This window comes from Vulpes lagopus, chromosome 10 (genome assembly GCF_018345385.1).
Source record: "Vulpes lagopus strain Blue_001 chromosome 10, ASM1834538v1, whole genome shotgun sequence".
Classification (NCBI taxonomy): domain Eukaryota; kingdom Metazoa; phylum Chordata; class Mammalia; order Carnivora; family Canidae; genus Vulpes; species Vulpes lagopus.
The window spans coordinates 40,607,941-40,627,618 of record NC_054833.1 but is presented as its reverse complement, the minus strand read 5'-3'; the positions used below and the strand labels follow the sequence as shown (position 1 = coordinate 40,627,618).

General features: G+C 46.2%; 1 protein-coding gene across 2 annotated transcripts in view; it reads left to right on the top strand.

Moving 5' to 3' along the window:
• Positions 1 to 19,678, top strand: part of LOC121499615 — a 200,425-nt gene that overhangs the window by 157,928 nt on the left and 22,819 nt on the right. The window contains exons 4-5 of one of the 2 annotated variants that reach the window (XM_041770453.1): positions 7,821 to 7,955; positions 8,613 to 9,596. In XM_041770453.1, the coding sequence (XP_041626387.1) occupies positions 7,821 to 7,955; positions 8,613 to 8,886 (409 nt within the window). In that variant the 3' untranslated portion in view covers positions 8,887 to 9,596. Of the gene's footprint in view, positions 1 to 7,820; positions 7,956 to 8,612; positions 9,597 to 19,678 lie in introns of those variants that run through there. The other variant, XM_041770454.1, reaches the window with a different exon arrangement.

Here is a 19,678-nt window from a genome sequence, read left to right as displayed (position 1 = left end):
CCCACCTCCTTTTTTCTGTGGAGAGATGGCTCCAGGCATTTGGAGTAAGACACTAATCAAATAAGGCCAGGTGACAATATACCAACATCTTCTGTGGAGGCCAGGGAGATGCTCCGCTGTCCTCAGCAAAAGGACAGGGAATTGAGGGTAGGTGGATGAGGAGGTAGCATTTATTTAGCCTGATTGTCGCACACAGCCCCTGGCTCCTCTGACAAGAGAACACCATGTGAAGGCGCAGATAAGCCCAGCTGGAAAATTGACAGCAGTGAAGGCGGCCCTGACTCCCCACTTGCTACTGTGGCCGGTGGATTAAGGCTCTGTTAGAATAGAGAGAGGATAGAGGGAAGAGAGACTTCCCCCAAACACCACCTGTAGGTAGAGGGGAATGCGCCTTGTTCCCCCTGATGAGCAAAGGGTCATCCTGGGCTAGCCAGAGATGACTGCTCCAGTTGAGTTCAGATGGAGAAGAGGAGCTGTTTCTTTAATCGAGATGCAGGTCAGATCCAAGGTGAACTTCCTGCCCTCTGCATTGAGGAAGAGAGGGTGGAGCAGTGGGCAGCACAGAGCAGTGTGAGCAGGACAGCTTCTGTGGGTTTGGGTGGCTGCCCCGTGCCCACAGAGCTCTGCTGGCACCAAGGGCCTGTTGGAGATCTCAGCCCAGGAGGAGGACCTCTTCTGGAGGGGAAGGTTGGGTGAGGGTAGAGAGGGTACTTGACAAGGACCAGACAGCAGATTATGGGGATGGATAGTACTCCCCAGCAACAGAGTCGGGAACCATGGGGGCCCAGCTCCCCCTGCATATGGCATTTACACTGACTTCGTGTGCCTAGGAAGGCTTGCACCTTGGACATTTAAACACCTCATGCATGTCCGCATGTGAAATCATGTCTGCGCATGTACACTCATGTAACCACAATACAGTTGCATGACGTAGTAGAGGATGGTCCTTGCTAGATCGCCAATTCAGCCTCACTTCAAAGAGCTGTCATGATAAGAGACAGAGGGTGAGAAAGCCCTCTGCAAACTTTTAAAGTCTGCTCTAGCCATGTAGCCTGGTGAGGATCCGTGTTGTTGTCCTACCCTAGCTTCTCTTGACAATGGAGAGATGGGCACAGTGGCAACATCTTGTGACTCCTCCACCAGCATTGGGCTGGCCTGTGGGGAGGAGGATGAGTGGGAACTACTCCCTTACTCTTGTCAGAGCCAAGGGAAGGGACTACTGAGGCTGAAGCTCTACTTCCTCCCAGCCCAGCTAGACATTCAAGTCAACCAAACCCAACTCTGTGGAGCATACGAAGATAAATAAGTCTCAGGGCTCTCCCCCAGGAATAGAGAGAAACACTGTGAGAACAGTAAGATATGGAAGATGGCAATACAGCCACAAATAGGTGTCTATCCTGGAGAAGGAAAAAGATAAAAGAGTACATAGAAAGGAGAAAATGTTGGAAGAGACAGTGACTTTGCCCCCAAATTAAAGGGACAAATACACTTTCAGAGGGGAGGGGGCTAAGACAGTGCCAAACAATAGAAAAAAGAAAAATGCCATTCACAGACACATTAGGGAGACATGTAAGTGCATCTGAGGAAGAAAACTTCCATGCAGATCACCTACCAATAAGGAGGAACCAGACAATGAGATGACAAGTGATATCTAGAAACCACTGAAGGGATCCCTGGGTGGCGCAGCGGTTTGGCGCCTGCCTTTGGCCCAGGGCGCGATCCTGGAGACCCAGGATTGAATCCCACGTCAGGCTCCCAGTACATGGAGCCTGCTTCTCCCTCTGCCTAGTCTCTGCCTCTCTCTTTATCTGTGTGTTACTATCGTAAATAAATAAAAATTAAAAAAAAAAAATAGAAACCACTGAAGTCTATATGTAGCTAAATATTTATTTAAATATGAGGGCAAAATAAAGACATCCTCAGGCATAAAGAGGTATGCAGAATGTATTCCAACAATTTTAAAAAAAGGTAGATCTTAAGAAGCACATGTAAGATGAGAAAAATAAGATTGAAGAATAATTTATTGGATTTTATTGTTGCTTGAATAAATGATGAATCTGTGGCACAATCTGGAACTAAAATCCAGATCATCTCAACATGACAGCAGTCAGGAGAGACTAGGGGTGGGAAGAGACCAAAACCAAACCAAACCAAAATAGGCAGGGGCACCTGGGTGGCTCAGTTGGTTAAGCATCGGCCTTCCACTCAGGTCATGATCTCAGAGTCCTGGAATTGAGCCCCACATTGGGCTCCCTGCTCAGCGGGGAGTCTGCTTCTCCCTCTGCCCTCCCCCTGTTTGTGCTTCCTCTTCCTCTCTCAAATAAATAAAATCTAAAAAAAAAAAAACGAAAACCAAAATAGCCCAATGTCCCACATGTGAGAAAAATAAAAACATACTACTGAATAGCCCTTGGACTAAAGAGAAAATCTTAAGGGAAATGATGAATTACTTAGGATTAAATGTCAAAGAAAGCTCTGCATATCACAATTTATGTACTACAGTTAAAGCAGTCCATGAGGAAAATTTATAGCTTTAAATACATCTATCAGAAAACAAGAAGGGCTGAAAACAAACGAGTCATGTATGCAAATCAGAAGGTGAAAAAAAAAAAACAAGCAATAGAGAAAGCCCATATAATCAAGAAGAAAATAAGATTAGAATAGGAATCAATGAGGAGAGCCTGGGTGGCTCAGTAGGTTAAGCATCTGCCTTCGGCTGAGGTCATGATCCCAGGCTCCTGGGATTGAGCCCCATGTCGGGCTCCCTGCTCAGTGGGGATCCTGCTTCTCCCTTTCCCTCTGCCTCTCCCCCTGCTTGTGCGCACGCTCTCTCTGTCAAATAAATAAAATCTTTTTTAAAAAAGCAGAAATCAATGAAATAAAAAATGATGCCAAGAATAGCAAAAACAGTATAAATGAGTACTAAAGACAAGAATTTCCCTGAAAAGACAAAATGAACATCCTTTAAAAGACCGGTAAAATACATACCAAGCAAATATGAGCAGATTTTAAACTACAGGATTAATCCAACTCTGCAGAGCATTAGAGGGTAAGCAAGAGCCAAGGGTCTCTCCCAGGGGTAAGGAGAAAAAGATCGTGAAGTACAACTAAGATTTTTAAATATAAAAATACTATTAGAGGGATGCCTGGGTGGCTCAGCGGTTAAGGGGCTGCCTTTGGCTCAGGGTGTGATCCTGGAGTCCTGGGATCGAGTCCCACATCGGACTCCCTGCATGGAGCCTGTTTCTCCCTTTGCCTAAGTCTCTACCTCTCTCATGAATAGATACATAAAATCTTTTAAAAAATACTATTAGAACAATATACATGTATATGAAAGTTCTACAGTTGACCTATATGAAATGTACACATTTCTGGAAAATATGCTGAAATCGACACAAAAGAAAAAGAAGGCCTGAACAGACTAATAGGATGTGGAGGAAAATGAACCCTCATGCCCTGCTGGTGGGAATGCAAACTGGTGCAGCCACTGTGGAAATCATTATGGAGTTCCTCAAAAAGTTAATAATAGAACCACCCCACGATCCAGTAATTCCACTACTGGGTATGTATCTGAAGAAAATGAAGACACGAACTGGGAAAGATAGCCGCACCCCTGTGTTGCCGTGGAGGGGAAGTTGGGATTGAGATAACGAAGTCTGGACCAACTGTGGTTAAAATACTCTGCTTTTGCGATTTTGCAACAGCACAGACACATTTCTAGGCCCCTCCCAGGATCCCGGAGAGGATAGCAGACCTGTATCTGATAATAGCCCTGAAAATCACAAAGGCCTCAGGCATTAACAACAAAGGCCCAAGACCACAAAGGGGGGGAAAAGCATTAAACTTTACAAAAATCATTAAATGAAAGACCTAAATAAAGAGAAATACTTTATCCATGTTTGGAATGACTTAATTTTGGAAAGATGTCTATTAGCCCCAAATTAATTTCTACATTCAATTAAATTCCAGAAGGAATTTTGGGGAATTAAACAAAGTGAGTATAAAATTTCTATCGAAGAATCGAGATCCACAAATAGCTAATCCAATTAAAAAAGAAGCAACAAAGAAGCAACTTGTTCTGCTGATAATCAAACTGATTACAATAAAAGCGTAATAATAAAAGCAGTGTGTTATTGGCATAGGGACAGACAAATAAGCAAAAGGAACAGAATAAAGGGCCAGAAGCAGACCTAGTCACACATAAATAAACTGAATTAAAATAAGTCTAAGTAAAAAACCACAAGGGGACTCCCTATGAGAGAGGTAGCGTCACATATCGGTGAGAGAATGAGTGATTTTGTAAAAGTCACCAGAAAAAAAATGGTTCACTTCTTTGGAAATGAATTAAGTTGGGTTGGTGCTTAACACTAGATTTTTAAAAATTCCCAAGTAGAGAGAGTCCTACATGTGAAAAGTAAAATTATAAACACAAATGAAAGAAAATGTATTAAAAATAACTTGTGAAGCTGAAAGTGAGCATTTCTTTGAAAACAATTTAAAAAATAACCAGACACGAACCATAAGGAACAAAATAAATAGATTTGGTCACATCCACATTAGAGATTTTTGTTTAAAAAAACCCACAACGGTATAAACAAAGTTAACAGAGGAGCAACAGACTGGGAGTAGATATTTTTGGAAGTCTAAAACTGACAAAGGTTTATATCCAGCATATACAAAGAACTGCAAATCCCTAAGAAAAACACAAGTATCGGGATGCCTGGGTGGCTCAGTGGTTGAGCGTCTGCCTTTGGCTCAAGTCGTGATCCTGGGGTCCTGGGATCGGTCCTGCATCGGGCTCCCTGCGGGAAGCCTGCATCTCCCTTTGCCTGTGTCTCTGCCTCTGTGTGTCTCTTATGAATAAATAGATTAAAATCTTAAAGAAAAAAGAAAAGAAAAACACAAGTTTCTAAAAGAAGAAAGGAAAAAGGGCCATTCATAGAAGTGGCCATTTGAAGAGCTAATAGCTACATAAAGAGTTACTTAATTTCCTTAACACAAATTAAAATAAGGTATCATCTTACCCCCTTGGACTGGCAAAAATAAGAAAATCGGAATTCTATCAGAGACTAGTGAGGAGGCGGGAAAGGGAAGGCCTTCAGTTCCTACTGGTGGAAGGTGTAAACCGGGCACGGAGAAGCACGGGTGGCCTGGGTACTGAGGGTCTGGTGCCCCATCGCTGCCACTCACACGCTGGGGGTGTAGGGCTCCGCAGGGTCTCCCGTTGGTGCACGGTGGACACGTGCGGGCAGGTGTGAGTCGTGGTCACGATCTGAGCCAGCGCCGTGTCCTTCAGTGGGGGCGGCGTAAAGAGCCTGTGGCATTGTCGCATGATGGCATGCCACCCGCAGTCAGAGGTAACGAACTGCGCGTCTCTGTTCTGCAACTGGGGGAGATCTTGCAAGCAGCCCAGAGGGAAGAATTTTAAGAACCGGAATGGAATTGATAGCGTGAAACCATTTATGTAAAAATTTTTTTAAGGATTTATTTATTTATTTATTCATGAGAGACACACAGAGAGAGGCAGAGACACACAGAGAGAGGCAGAGACACAGGCAGAGGAAGAAGTAGGCTCCCTGCTGGGAGTCTGTGTAAGACTCGATCCCAGGACCCCCGGTTCACCACCTTGAGCCAGAGGTAGACGCTCAACCAGTGAGCCATCCAGGCGCCCTGAAACAAGTCATTTTAAATGGGAACACTAGTCTTTTCTGGGAGACCACTTCTGGAGCCAGGGCTAGTCCTCTGTGGTCCCAGGTCTCATTAGGCTCCTTCATGGCCTCACCTTGAGGATACTGCTTGCCTCTCTGTTTGCATTTAAAAGCAAGAGAGAAAAAAAAAAAGTAAATGAGATCAGGGGTAAAAAGCAAAAAGGATTACTTAATAAAACAGTAGAGATCAAAACAGTAAAAACAGAAAGCTCTGGTAAAAAGACAAAAAGCTCCACTGGATGGGATCATAAAAGGCCAAGTGAGTCTTTTGTCTAAATTAAAATAAGCCATAAAGTAAGGAGCCCAAGATTCGGTACGTGGAGCTCCCAGAGGCTGCAGCTCGCGGCCGGGCACCAGGGGCTCTCCTGCCTTCTCCCTTAGGCTCTGGACCCCAGGCCAGATACTGAGATACCCCACCTGATGGGGCAGGGCTGATGGAGAGTCTCTCCCCACGGAGTCCACAGTTCTGGGCTGGGAGCACGTTCTGGCCTCCCTAGTCACCTTCCCTGACCTCTGCTCCTGCGTCCACCTGCCCTTTGCCCAGGTGGTCTCTGCCCCCTGCCTCCCTCCTGTGCTCCTACCACACCTGTCAGCCCAGTAGGGAAAGGCAATGTCGCAACCTGCCCCTGTTGGCCACAGGACCCGGGCAAATAGCTGAGTCTCAACGGCCTTATCTCTGAAATGGGGAGAATCATCACATTGGCCCTGCCTGCCTCCCAGGCATCCTTTGGAGCCCCAGGACACTATGGGAGGCTGAGGGGTTTTGCTGATGGAGGATCAGTTCATGAAGCCTTAAGTGAATTCCCACCCCGACAGAGGGAGTGCATTCGGTTATCCTTGAACTGAGTGCTGGTAACGCCCAAGATACCCCCTCCATGCCTGGAAGAGTGTGGAGGTCATTAGTGGTGCTTAATAGATATTGATTGATTGATCAAAAGGGCTTGCATTCTCATTGTTTTCCTGCCTCTCCAGCCAGGCTTGGAATTCTTTAGAAGATAAAGAATCTTCCCTCCCTCCCATTTGTCCCATCAATTATCAAATACTTGAGCATCTAACTATGTTCCGAGCCCTACACAGCCCTGCCCTCTGAAAGCTTGCATTCTATTTCTGGAAATCAAGGAAACAGACAAATAGCAGAAGGAAATGCAGATTCTGAGAAGTGGAGTGGTCACACAAAAAAGATCGAGACAGGAGCCACTGGGGGAGGGTGGCCAGGGTGGGCCTCTCTGGGGAGGGGGCTTCAGGGTGGGTGGCAGGATGGCCACAGTGGCGGAGCTGAGGGAGGCGTGGTCTAGTGAGAGGGAAACAGGTCTGCACTGGGCCCCAAGGTGTCAAAGCAGGGAAAGGTAGCCTGCAGGACTGGAGCAGGAGGAGGCAGAGGGAAGGAGGTGAAACCCGAGATGGAATCCAGAGCCAAATTACATGATGGGTTCCTGTGGGCCAAGAAAGGAGCGTGGATTTTCTTTCCAGGGCAATAGGGAGCCACAGAGGGAGTCAGGGGAGCAGTGTGATCTATTTTATACTTTTGAGACACTTTCTCTCTGGGATCAAAGAGCATGTTAAACATGGTGAGGATGGGGTAGAATGGTGGGTAGAGGTGGGTAGAGGGGTAGAGGGTGGGTCAGAATGTGGGACTTCCTATGGGATACCAGGTCTGGGGGAGGGAGGGGGCAGTTAATGACTCAGAGGGCTCAGGACACATGGGCCAAATGCAATGGGCCAGCCTCGTTTGCATCCTGATTTGAACAAACCAACTATAAAAAGCCATTTCTGAGGCAACTGGGAAAACACAGATTGAGTATTAGATAATACTGAGGAGCCATTGCAAATTTTGTTAGGCGTGTTAATGGTATGGTAATTAGGGGAAAGGAAGAGAAGTCCTTATCTGCTAGAGATACAGATTGAAGTCTTTGCAGGTGAAATAAAATGATGTCTGAGATTTGCTTTAATATACGGCAGGAAAAAAAAAATCTGTGTCTGGGAGAAGAGATGAAACGAGATTAGCAAAATGTTGATAAGTTTTGAAGCTGGGTGATGGTACATGGGGGTTCATTATACCAGCTTCTGAAATCTTCTGAAAAAGTGAATTTTTTTTTTTTTTTTTTTTTTTAGTGGGAGGAATTGGAAAGAAACCATCCGTGGACACTCTGCTCACCACCCCATGCGGACGTACTTGACCGGGAGCTGCGGACTCAGACAAACCTGGGGCAGCTTCCAAGCCGGCTGGTTGCTTTCTGTTACCTTCAGGTACAGCCACTGTTTCTTATCTGTAAAGTGTTGGGCTTTTAGAAGTAGTAAATAGTGCACCTAAAGCCCAAGCTTAGTTACCCAGGCAGTGGTTACTACTGTTCAGTTCCTGGTGGCCATCATACACGTGGTTCAGATGGGCCTGAGGCCCAGCATGGCTGGATTCTGGAAACTTCCCTCGGGGATTAGCCTCCCATATCTAGAAAGCTAAGGCCAAATACACGCATTGGGGAGCACAAGCCACCAGACATGTGCACGCAGCCCTGGCTTGCATTTGCACACCTGCGCACACACAGACACCCCTCCATGGGGAGGCCTCCTCCTGGCACAGCCTGAGCAGGCTTGGAGTGTGACCTCTAGGAGAGGCCGGGGTGGTCCTCCACCAGAGGGCCAAGAGTGAGATGAGGAGGGTCGTGCTCAGAGGAGACAGGCTGTGTGGCCCATCAGGAGACTGGGTAACATAATGGAGGTAAAGGGGGGGCCATGGGGTAAGCAAGGGGCTGAGGAGACCCTGTAGTAAGAAGGGGGACAGGCTGGGACCTTGGGACCCTGCAGGAGGGGCATGAGGCAATGTCTGCCTAGAAAGTCTTCAAATACAGGAAGGACAAGGAAAGCAATGGCCAGACTACCAGCAGCATGAAAACATTTGTCTCCCAGGGGCCTGTCTGGAGTCTCTGAGCGAGCGAGAGAGCGAGTGAGAGGGCGAGCGGCTATCCTTGAGCCCCTGAGAGAGCTGGATGACCTCACAGGCCCCTCGCTGCCCCCCAGCTCTCTACATGACAGCCGCCTCTGTCTTTGTGCTGGGGCCAGAGGAATGCAGGCCGGCCAGGCCCCCCGGAGGCCTTTCCTCTCTGTCCTGGCTTTTGATCTGAGAGCCATGCAGCTTCCAGAGCCACGAAGGAGACTCTTGGATCAGAGAGGTAGCCCCTAGGGGGTGTGCGGGAGGGTTAGCCCCCACCTGCCCGGGTAGCAAAAATAATCAAAGGGTCCTCTGCCAGAGAGAGACAGGGAAGCGCAGAGGGACCTGTGCCTGAAGGATGGGGAGTGAGGGAGAGAGCGGCATCGCATCGGAGGAAGCTTCTGGAGCTCAGGCTTGGGGGGAGGGGCAGGTATGCTGGGACACCTCCAGCTCTGGGGAGAAAGGCAGGGAGGCAGGGCAGAGGACCATCGCTCCCTCCCTCCTCCCTCGCTTCTCCCCACTACAGGCACTGGGGCAACAGGCTCTTCGTGCAGTTCTCATCCCTGGGAAGACACTTTTATTTTTTTAATATTTTATTTATTTATTCATGAGAGACACAGAGAGAGAGAAGCAGAGACACAGGCAGAGGGAGAAGCAGGTTCCATGCAGGAAGCCTGATGTGGGACTCGATTGGATCCTGGGACTCCAGGACCACGCCCTGGGTCGAAGGCAGACGCCAAACTGCTGAGCCACCCAGGGATCCCGGGAAGACACGTATAATCAAATCCTGAGTTGAGTGGCAGGAGGGAGGAGACCCGTTCTGCCTTCCTTTGCTGTATTTTCCAGAGAACAATCTGGGGAGTCGCTAATCCTGCCCACATCACATTAACACCAATAAACCACCCTGACGACTCCCACTCTTCAGTTGTCAACATTCATGAACTCCAGAGCCTGGTGCGACTTCCAAGTAGCCTCCCTCCCAGTGCAGGCCTGGCAGGAGGAGCCGGTGGGGGACCCCGCCCTCGGTTTGCTCTGAGTCCTTGGGGTCTGAGTGGGGGCTCAGAGCCCCCAAAGTCTTGCAGACACCTGTGTTGGAAAAGGGGCTTATTGGCTTCTCCCAATCCAAGAGAACTTGTCTCCTCCACCGCCCTAGGAAGGCACAGTTTCCCTGCTGCGGGGTCTCCTCGCCCCGTCCTGGTGGAGTGGGGAGCACCTTGCTGGAGGCTCAGGCTTCCCTAGGCCCGCCAGGGCTGGGGGCTGGGCTCCTTTAGTAGACCAGACCACTAGGCACTGCAAGGTGGTGGGTTTTTTTTTTTATGTTTATTTAAATTCAGTTAATTAACATATAGTGCGTTATTGGTTTCAGAGGTAGAGTTCGGTGATTCATCAGTTGCGTAGGGCACCCAGTGCTCATCCCATCACCTGCCCGCCTCCACGCCCATCACCCGGTTACCCCCTCCCCCCACGCCCCGCCCCTCCAGCGACCCTCGATTTGTTTCCTCTCTGGTTACGAGTCTCTTTTGCCACCACAAGGTTAAGTGGTCTGCTCAGGAGCGTGGGATCAGGGCGGGGAGTCCGATGAGCTCTTATTTGCCTTGGTCCACCACCAGACCCGCCTCACCCCAGAGCTCACCCCTAGAGCCTCCAGGGCTGAGGAACAGCTTTTGGGAAGTCCAGCAGCTTCCAGGAGCTGAGCCTCCTCGTGTGATGGCTGCAGAATCACGTCCTGTCCCTCTGGATTTCCTTCTGGGGGGAAATCTCTGTCCCCAGGGGTGAAGGTGGACATCCTAAGGTTGTAGTGATCATAGTGGCGTCTAGGAGCGGAGCCCCAAAACCACCACAGCTTTCTCTTGAAGCAACTTTCTTATCTGAAAAAATTCAGACGCCTTGGCCTCCTGCTCTACAACATGTGCCTCTTTGTTTTATTTTTTATTTTATTTTTTTTTAAATTTTTTTTTTAATTTTTATTTATTTATGATAGTCACAGAGAGATAGAGAGAGGCAGAGACACAGGCAGAGGGAGAAGCAGGCTCCATGCACCAGGAGCCCGACGTGGGATTCGATCCCGGGTCTCCAGGATCGCGCCCTGGGCCAAAGGCAGGCGCCACACCGCTGCGCCACCCAGGGATCCCTGCCTCTTTGTTTTAAATTACTTACCAGTCAACTCCACTTCCTCCTGAGAACCTTTGAGTAAGTTCACATTCCAGGAGGTGGGCCATGTTTGGCGGGTGTCTTCATGTGCTCCCCAGAACCGTGAGGGACTTAACGAGCTTTAGTTTGGGCAGTGAGGCTTCGAATGATCTGTGTGCCTGTCTCACTGGCTTGCTGCGCTCGTGTGTAGGAGCACTTTTTATCTGGGGTGGGAAGGTCTTTATTAAGGGGCTGCCGTAGTTTCCTGGGACTGCCATAGCACGTTACCACACACCAGGTGCCTTAAAACAACAGAAACAAAATCTGTCACAGTAAGGAGACCAGAGGTCTGAAAGTAAAGTGTTGGCTGAGCCATGTTCCCCGCAACACTGTAGGGCAGGATCATCGCTTGCCTCCTCCACCTCCTGGTGGCTCCAGGTGTTCCTTGGCTTGTGGCCACATCACTCCCACATCTGCCTCTGTCTCTACATCACCTTCTCCATTAGTTCAGAAGAGGAGCGATCCAGGCTTGCCATGATGGAGTGTTTAGGGAAAAGCAGCCCCACCCCACCTTAGAGTTGTTCAACATTAGCCAGGTGAGAAGAAGGTGGTTCTAGGTTTTAGAGGTAAGGGGGACCCTTACCCTGAGACCCAGAGTGGAGCCAAGGGTGGCTGGCAGATGAAGAGTGACAGGGTGATGATAGCATCAGTTCCTTGGGCTCAGGCTGGGGGTAGTTAGGGCTGTGCTGCTTGGAGCAACACTGAAAAACTGCTGTGTCCTAAGAAGCTCCCCATCCCCACGGGGGGCCGTGACATCAGCTGGGGCCTCGGTCAGTCCCCTTCTGTCTCGGCACTTTGGTCTGAGCCTCAGGGGCAGCTTGGTTCATAAGGAATGTGCCCCCTGCTTCACAAGGCTGTCTCCCCTGCCACAAGGATGGGTGGGTGGTAGGCAGGCACCCCCGGACATCGTGCACTGCGGGACAGGTGGCTGTGGCATGAGGAGCTCCAGATCTTGTCTCCTGGGCTTCCTGGTGACGGGGATGGAGTCAGCCTCCAGGTTTCCTTCAAGACACTGGGAAGTGCCATGGAACCAGCATGGGTGTGTGCCTGAGTACTGGTGGGGGCAGGAGGCATGGGCTGGGGAGAGGCCTGAGTATTTGCTCTCTGAGGAGAGACCCATGCAGGTTACCTTCCCCTCACGCTGGGTATGGGCCACTCTGCCTACATGATTGTGCTCTACATTTGAATGCCTGTTGCCCCATGAAAACATCCCCACATCTGAGGCAGCACACCTACCCTAGCAACGCCACGGTGACTCAGGGCCCCTCTTAGACTCCTTCTGGGCACTGCCATCAGGGCTCTTTTACAGCAACCAGACGCCTTGCTGTACAGTCACTCCTCGCCGTTGACCTTGACAGCAGCCCACAGCCTGATGGGTCCCTGTGTGCCAGGCTTGGCTCTGGATGCCTCCTGTTTAAAAAAACAAAAAAACAAAAAACAAAACATCTGGTGCATTCAGTGGTCTTCAGCCAAAGCCTTTGAGAATCCACAAAGGCAGCAGGTATTTGCTGTTTGAGGATGGGTTTGGGTTTTGGAAATGATGTTGAGGCTCTCCGAGCTGAGAACCGTGTAGCAGGGAGAGTTCTGTAGAGCAAGAAGAGGGGCTCCAGAGGGGCTGGCGGGCTGCCCAGCACCATCCTCAGCTCTCAGCCTGTTGTTGTGCTGCTGTGGCAACTCTGGTGGCCATGGCAGATGTGGCCTCATGGTAGCTGGCTCCGCTTGCTACCTGCTCCGGTGTTCCCTCCCATCCCTTGTCCTGGTGGGTTTTGCATGGTTCGCAGGGGATCCCCGGCAGGACTGAGCTTCATTTGCCGCCACCAGTAACCAGCTCACTTACCTTTGGCTTGGCCTTTCTCCTTCCCTGTTTCTCTCTTTCCACCATGGCTTGTCCAGGGATCTCTTCCCCAAGGAAGGTACCTGCATGGAAGACTACACTTGGGGGACCCAGGCTGACAGCTGCCCTGTGGGCTTTCTTTTGAAGTTTTATGAATGAACTCTTTCAACAGAGCCTGACAAGTGAGTCATGCATCTAGTGATGTGTGTCCTCAGGCATGGTCTCATGGGCCTTTTTTTTTCTTGATCCCCCTTCTTATTTTAAAAAACAGGTTTATTGAGATCTCACACAGCATACAACTTGCCCATTTGAATTGTGCAATCCAATGGTTTTTAGTATATTCACAAAGTTTTGCAAACGTCACCACAATCAGTTATAGAATATTTCCATCATTCCACAAGGAAACATGGTACCCATTAGCAGTCATAACCATTTCCCCCTCAAACCTGCTCCCTAGCCCACGTAACTACTAATCTACTTCTTGTTTTTATAGATTTGCCTATTCTAGATGTTTCATTTAAATAGAATCATACAATATGTGGCTATTTTGTGTTTGACTCCCTTCCCTTAGCATAATGTTTTCAAAATTCATACAGGTTGTAGGAGGGATCAATAATTAATTTCTTTTTTTTTAATTCCCATCAACTATTTTACCCATCCCCCACCTTTCCCCCACCCCCATGATCATCAGTTTGTTAACTATCATTAAGAATCTGTTTCTTAAAAAAAAAAAAAAAGAATCTGTTTCTTGATTTGTGTGTCTCTCTCTTTCTTTCTTCCTTTGCTCTTTTGTTTTGTTTCTTAAATTCCACATATGGGTGAAATCATATGTATTTGTCTTTCTCTAACTGACTTATTTCATTTAGCATTATACTCTCTAGCTCCATCCATATCATAGCAAATGGCAAGATTTTATTTTTTTATGGATGAATAATATTCCATTGTATATATGTAATATAGATATATATATGTGTATATATATATATATATACTGTATCTTCTTTATCCATTCATCAACTGATGAATACTTGGGCTATTTCCATATCTTGGCTATTGTAAATAATGTTGCCATAAACATAGGGGTGCCTGTATCTATTTGAATTAATGTTTTTGTATTTTTGGGGTTATTATCCAGTGGTACGATTAATGGATCACAGTGTAGTTCTATTTTTAAGGTTTTGAGGAACCTCCATACTGTTTTCCACAGTGGTGGCTACAGTTTGCATTCCCACCAACAGTGCATGAGTGTTCCTTTTTTTCCACATCCTTGCCAACACCTGTTATTTCTTGTGTTTGATTTTTAGCCATTCTGACAGGTGTGAGGTGATATATCTCAGTTTTGATTTACATTTCCCTGATGATGAGTGATGTTGAGCATCTTTTCATGTGTCTGAGGGCCACCTGTACGTCTTCTTTGGGGAAATATCTGTTCATGTCTTCTGCCCATTTTTATTTATTTTTCTTTTTGAAAAGATTATTTATTTGAGAGAAAGAGAAAGAGGGAGAGAGAAAGCAAGTGAGTGCAAACAGTGGGAAGGGGCAGAGGGAGAGGGAGAAAGAGAGAGAAGCAGGTCTCCCTGTTGAGTGTGGAGCCTGACACGGGGCTCGATCTCACCATCCTGATCATGACCTGAGCCAAAATCAAGATTGGTCAACGGAGCCACCCAGGCATCCCTGCCCATTTTTAATTGGATTAATTGCTTTTTGGGAGTTGAGTTGTATAAGTTCTTTATGTATTTTGGATAGTAATCCTTTATTGGATATGTCATTTGCAACTATCTTTTCCCATTCTGTAGGTTGCCTTTTAGTTTTATTGATTTGTTTCCTTTGCTGTACAGAAACTTTTTATTCTAAAGTAGTTCCAGTAGTTTATTTTTTGCTTTTATTTACTTTGTCTCAGGAGACATATCTAGAAAGATATTGCTACGGCTGACGTCAAAGAAATTACTGCCTGTGTTCTCTTCTAGGACTTTTCATGGCTCCAGGTGTCACAGTTAGGTTTTTAATCCATTTTGAGTTTATTTTTGTGTATGGTGTAAGAAAGTGGTCCAGTTTCATTCTTTTGCATATAGCTGTCCAGATTTCCCAACACCATTTGTTGAAGGGATTGTCTTTTTCCCATTGGATTTTCTTTCCTGCTTTGTTGAAGATTAATTGACCATATAGTTGCAGGTTTATTTCTGGGTTTTCTATTCTGTTTTGTTGATCCATGTGTCTATTTTTGTGCCAGTACCATATTGTTTTAACTATTACAGCTTTGTAATATAACTTGAGCTTTGGAACTATAGTACTTCTAGCTTTGTTTTTCTTTTCTAAAACTGCTTTGGCTATTCAAGGTCCTTTGCGGTTCCATATAAATTTTGGATTATTCTAGTTCTGTGAAAAATACTGTTGGTATTTTGATACGGATTACATTAAATATGTAGATTGCTTTGGGTAGTATAGACATTTTAACAATATTTGTTCTTCTAATTCATGAACATGGAATGGCTTTCCATTTCTTTGTGTCATCTTTAATTCCTTTCATCAATGTTTTATAAGTTTTCAAAGTACAGGTCTTTTACCTCTTTGGTTAGATTTATTCCGAGGTATCTTATCATTTTTGGTACAAGTGTGAATGGGGTTATTTTCTTAATTTCTTTCTGCTGCTTCATTATTAGTGTATAGCAACAGATTTCTGCATATCGATTTTGTATCCTGTGATCTTACTGAATTCATTTATTCTAGTGGTTTTTTGGTGGAGTCTTTGGGTTTTCTCTATATAGTATCATGTCATCTGCAAATGGTGAATGCTTCACTTTTTCCTTACCAATTTGGATGCTTTTATTTTTGTTGCTTGCTTGGCTATGGCTTCTAGTACTATGGTGAATAGAAGTCGTGAGAGTGGACATCCTTACCTTGTTCCTGACCTTAGGGGGGAAGCTCTCAGTTTTTCCCTATTGAATATGATATTTGCTGTGGGTTTTTCATATAAGGCCTTTATTATGTCGAGGTATGCTCCCTCTAAACCTACTTTGTCGAGGGCTTTTATCATGAATGGATGTTGAACTTTGTCAAATGCTTTTTCTGCATCTATTAAAATGATCATATGGTTTTTATCCTTTCTTTTATAGATGTGATGTATCACATTGATTGATTTGAGAGGAATTCATTCCTTTTTATGGCTGAATTATAATCTGTTGTATGGATATACCATATTTTATTTATACCTTCATCAATTGGCAGACATTTGGGTCATTTCTATCTTTTGCTATTATTAATAATGCTGCTACGAATATTCAGGCACAAATTTCTGTGTGGGTGTATGCTCTTATTTCTTTAGAGTATATACCTGGGACTGGAACTGCTAGGTCAGCTCTCTCTTCTTTTAATTTTAATTTTTATTGTTAGAGTAAACAATAAATACATTTCCATACTATTTCACAGTCTAAAAAGTACAGGAGAATTCCTATTCTTTCCTCAGAGTCAACCAATATTTCCCAGTTTAAGTGTATTTTAGGGGGACATTTCTAGCAATTATGAATATGTGTTCTTCCTTTTTTTACACAAATAGTGACATATAACACACACTGTTCAGCACCTTTCTTTATTCATCTAACATTAAATCTTACAGATTATTCCATATCATTGCAAAAGGAACTTTTTATTCTTTTTATAAATGTGTGGACCTTCCTTGGAAGAAATAATTTAATTTAAATAATTTATTTAATCAATTTCCTATTAAGAGGCATTTATTTAGTTCTCCCCCAGTCATTTGTTATTACTAGCAATGCAATGAAAAGCCTTGAAAAAATACCATTTCCTGGCACCTGGGTACACCTGCCTTCAGCTCAGGTCATGGTCTCAAGGTCCTGGGATCGAGCCCGAAGTTGGGCTCCCTGCTCTGTGAGAAGTCTGCTTATCCCTCTGCCCCCTCCCCTTGCTCATGTGTGTTCTCTCTGTCTCTCTCTCAAATAAATAAAATCTTGAAAAAATACCATTTCCCTTATGTTGAGCTCATCTGTAGGATACACTGCTAAAAGTAGAAAAACCTTATCAAAAGGTGAACTTTAAATCTTGACACATCACACCAAATTGCCTTCCATAGAGTTTATACCAATTCACTGCCCATCAGCAATGTATGAGCATGCCTGTTTCTGTTTGCCCACACTTTCACCAATCTGATGGATGAAAAATGTGTGATTTTAATTTGCAGTTTTCTTATTATGAGTGATTGAAAGCATCTTTAATTCTCTTTTCTGTAAAATGTTCATATCTTTTGCCCATTTTTTTTTTCTACTGGATGTGGTCATTTTCTTTTTTTTTTTTATATTTATTTATGATAGTCAGAGAGAGAGAGAGAGAGAGAGAGAGAGAGAGAGAGGCAGAGACACAGGCAGAGGGAGAAGCAGGCTCCATGCACCGGGAGCCCGACGTGGGATTCGATCCCGGGTCTCCAGGATCGCTCCCTGGGCCAAAGGCAGGCGCCAAACCGCTGCGCCACCCAGGGATCCCTGGATGTGGTCATTTTCTTGATGATTTATAGGTGCTTTTTATTTATCAGAGAAATTAGCTCTTTGTCTGCAATATGAATGCCTACAACTGTTTCCAGTGAGTTAAGCCAGTTGCTTTTGTGTATTCCTTCTCATAAATATGCAGGATTTCTCCCTGAGAAAATATTTGATTGCCCACCCTGTTGACCAGGGGTAGCTGTATGACTTGCTTTGGCCAATTAAATATGGGTAGAAGGGGATCCCTGGGTGGCGCAGCGGTTTGGCGCCTGCCTTTGGCCCAGGGCGCGATCCTGGAGACCCAGGATCGAATCCCACGTCAGGCTCCCGGTGCATGGAGCCTGCTTCTCCCTCTGCCTGTGTCTCTGCCTCTCTCTATCTCTCTGTGACTATCATAAATAAATAAAAATTAAAAATAAATAAATAAATAAATAAATAAATATGGGTAGAAGCATGTTTGTCATTCTGGGCTGAAGTTTGAATTGCCAGCGCCTTGCACGTTCTCTTTCCTGCTGCCTTGGTAATTGGCATCAGCAGATGATGGCTGTGCCTCCAGCTGAGGAACCCAAAGTAAAGGTGGCAGTAGTGACAACATGGGAGCAGAGACTCTGACCAGTCTACGGGAAAACATAGAGTGTGGGCAAGAAAGAATCCTTTGTTGTTTTATGCTACTAAGACTTCGGCTTTTTTCTTGCCGCAGCATAACTAGCCTATCTTGACAGGTATAGATTATTCTTGCCACAAAGAAAATTTTTTCATTTTGATGAGGTTAAAATGATCAATTCTTTATTTCAAGACTTCTGGGTTTGCATCAGATCTTCCCCCCTTCTGGATTATTATTTTAAAAGTTCTCCCATAGTTTGTTGAAAGTCCATGATTTCTCTCCCAATTTGAAATGCCGTCAGGCAGATCTGATTGTTGTTGCTTCACAGTTAAAGAAGCGGAGCCTGGGGTAGTGGCTGAACCAGCCACCATAACAAATGTTGGATTATGTCTGGCTGTTACTAAGAGACTTGACTAAAGACACTAACTTCAATTAGGAGCTTGTTCTTTCACACAAAAGTCCAAGGTTGGGCCTTCTGGGGCTGCTAGGGCAGTACCAAGGGACATCAGAGACTCAGGCTTCTTATGTTCTTCTGCTTGACTCTCCTTAACATGTGGCTTTCTTTAACTTCATGGTCTACTGTGTCTGTAGGAGCTCCAGGCACCAAGTCTGAGTTCCAGGCAGGAAGTAGGAGGAAGAGTATAGGGTAAAAGGGCCTATACCAATTGTTCATCTCCCTTTGTTTAAAAAAATAATAATTATTTATTTATTCATTATATATATATATATATATATATTAGAGAGAGAGAGAGAGAGGCAGGCAGAGACACAGGCAGAGGGAGAAGCAGGCTCCATGCCGGGAGCCTGACACGGGACTCGATCCAGGACTCCAGGATTGCGCCCTGGGCCAAAGGCAGGTGCCAAACCACTGAGCCACCCAGGGATCCCCTGTTCATCTCCCTTTTGAGAAACTTTCTCACAAATCTCATTCAAAAATTTTTGCTTATTACCTCATAGCTCAGAACTTAGTGATAGGGTCATGACTTGATTCAAAGGGGCAGGAAATGTTTCACTATGTATATATTTTCAAGGAGTGTTTGACTAAGTATATTTGAGGGGCAGTCTGGGTGTGTTGATGTGATTGAATGGTGCTGGCTGCCCCGGGGGTGTGGTGACAAAGTCCTCTGATAGCCTCAGGGCTTTGGAGGCTTCAAGTGCTCCCGAAACAAGAGCTCCCTTAGTGGTGAATGCCACCAGAAGGCAATGTCTTCACCCTTCCCAGGCCAGCTCCAGATATGGGGGACTCCCGGGGGATGTGGCCGCATCTGTGTCCAAGAGGAGCCCTGAGGGGAACCAGCTTCCGTTCTGGGAATCAGAGCTCTGGCCATCTTTGGCCCATCCAGCCCCAGCTGGCACCGACTGGCCATGTGTGGCTTCCCCTCCTCTGAGCTCATTTCTTTCTCTGTAAACCTGGGTAATGAGAACTGCTCGCCAGGGCTGCGGTGGTAACAGAATGAAATCAAATCTAGCGAGGCCTTCAGGGGTGCCGCTGTTGACCTTGGGACAAGAAGAGAAGGCTGCCTGAGAGATTCCTGCTGTCACCAGCTGGCCCACGGAGCAGGGGTGGCCGGTGTTATCAGAGACAGGCCCGGAGAAGGGTGTGTCGCTCACCTGTTCACCTGCTCCCACACTTCCCACTGCTTCCTGACCTTCCTTCAGAATTTCTTCACCAGCTCGACAAAACTGGAGTCACTCAGTTGCCATCAGATCCAGGTTTCCTCCCCACTCAGCCCTGGTCTGGCTCTCTCAGCCAGTGGCCACTTACTCAACTCCTCGGCCCCTTTAATACCTTCTTCTACTTCATCCTACTCTCTAGCATCTCTAAACATCTCTCTCCTGACCATTTCTTTCTCACCACCCTGTCCCTGACTGAGTCCCCTAAGCCTCCTGCTCTCTCCTCCCCCCCCCTTTTTTTTTTAAGATTTT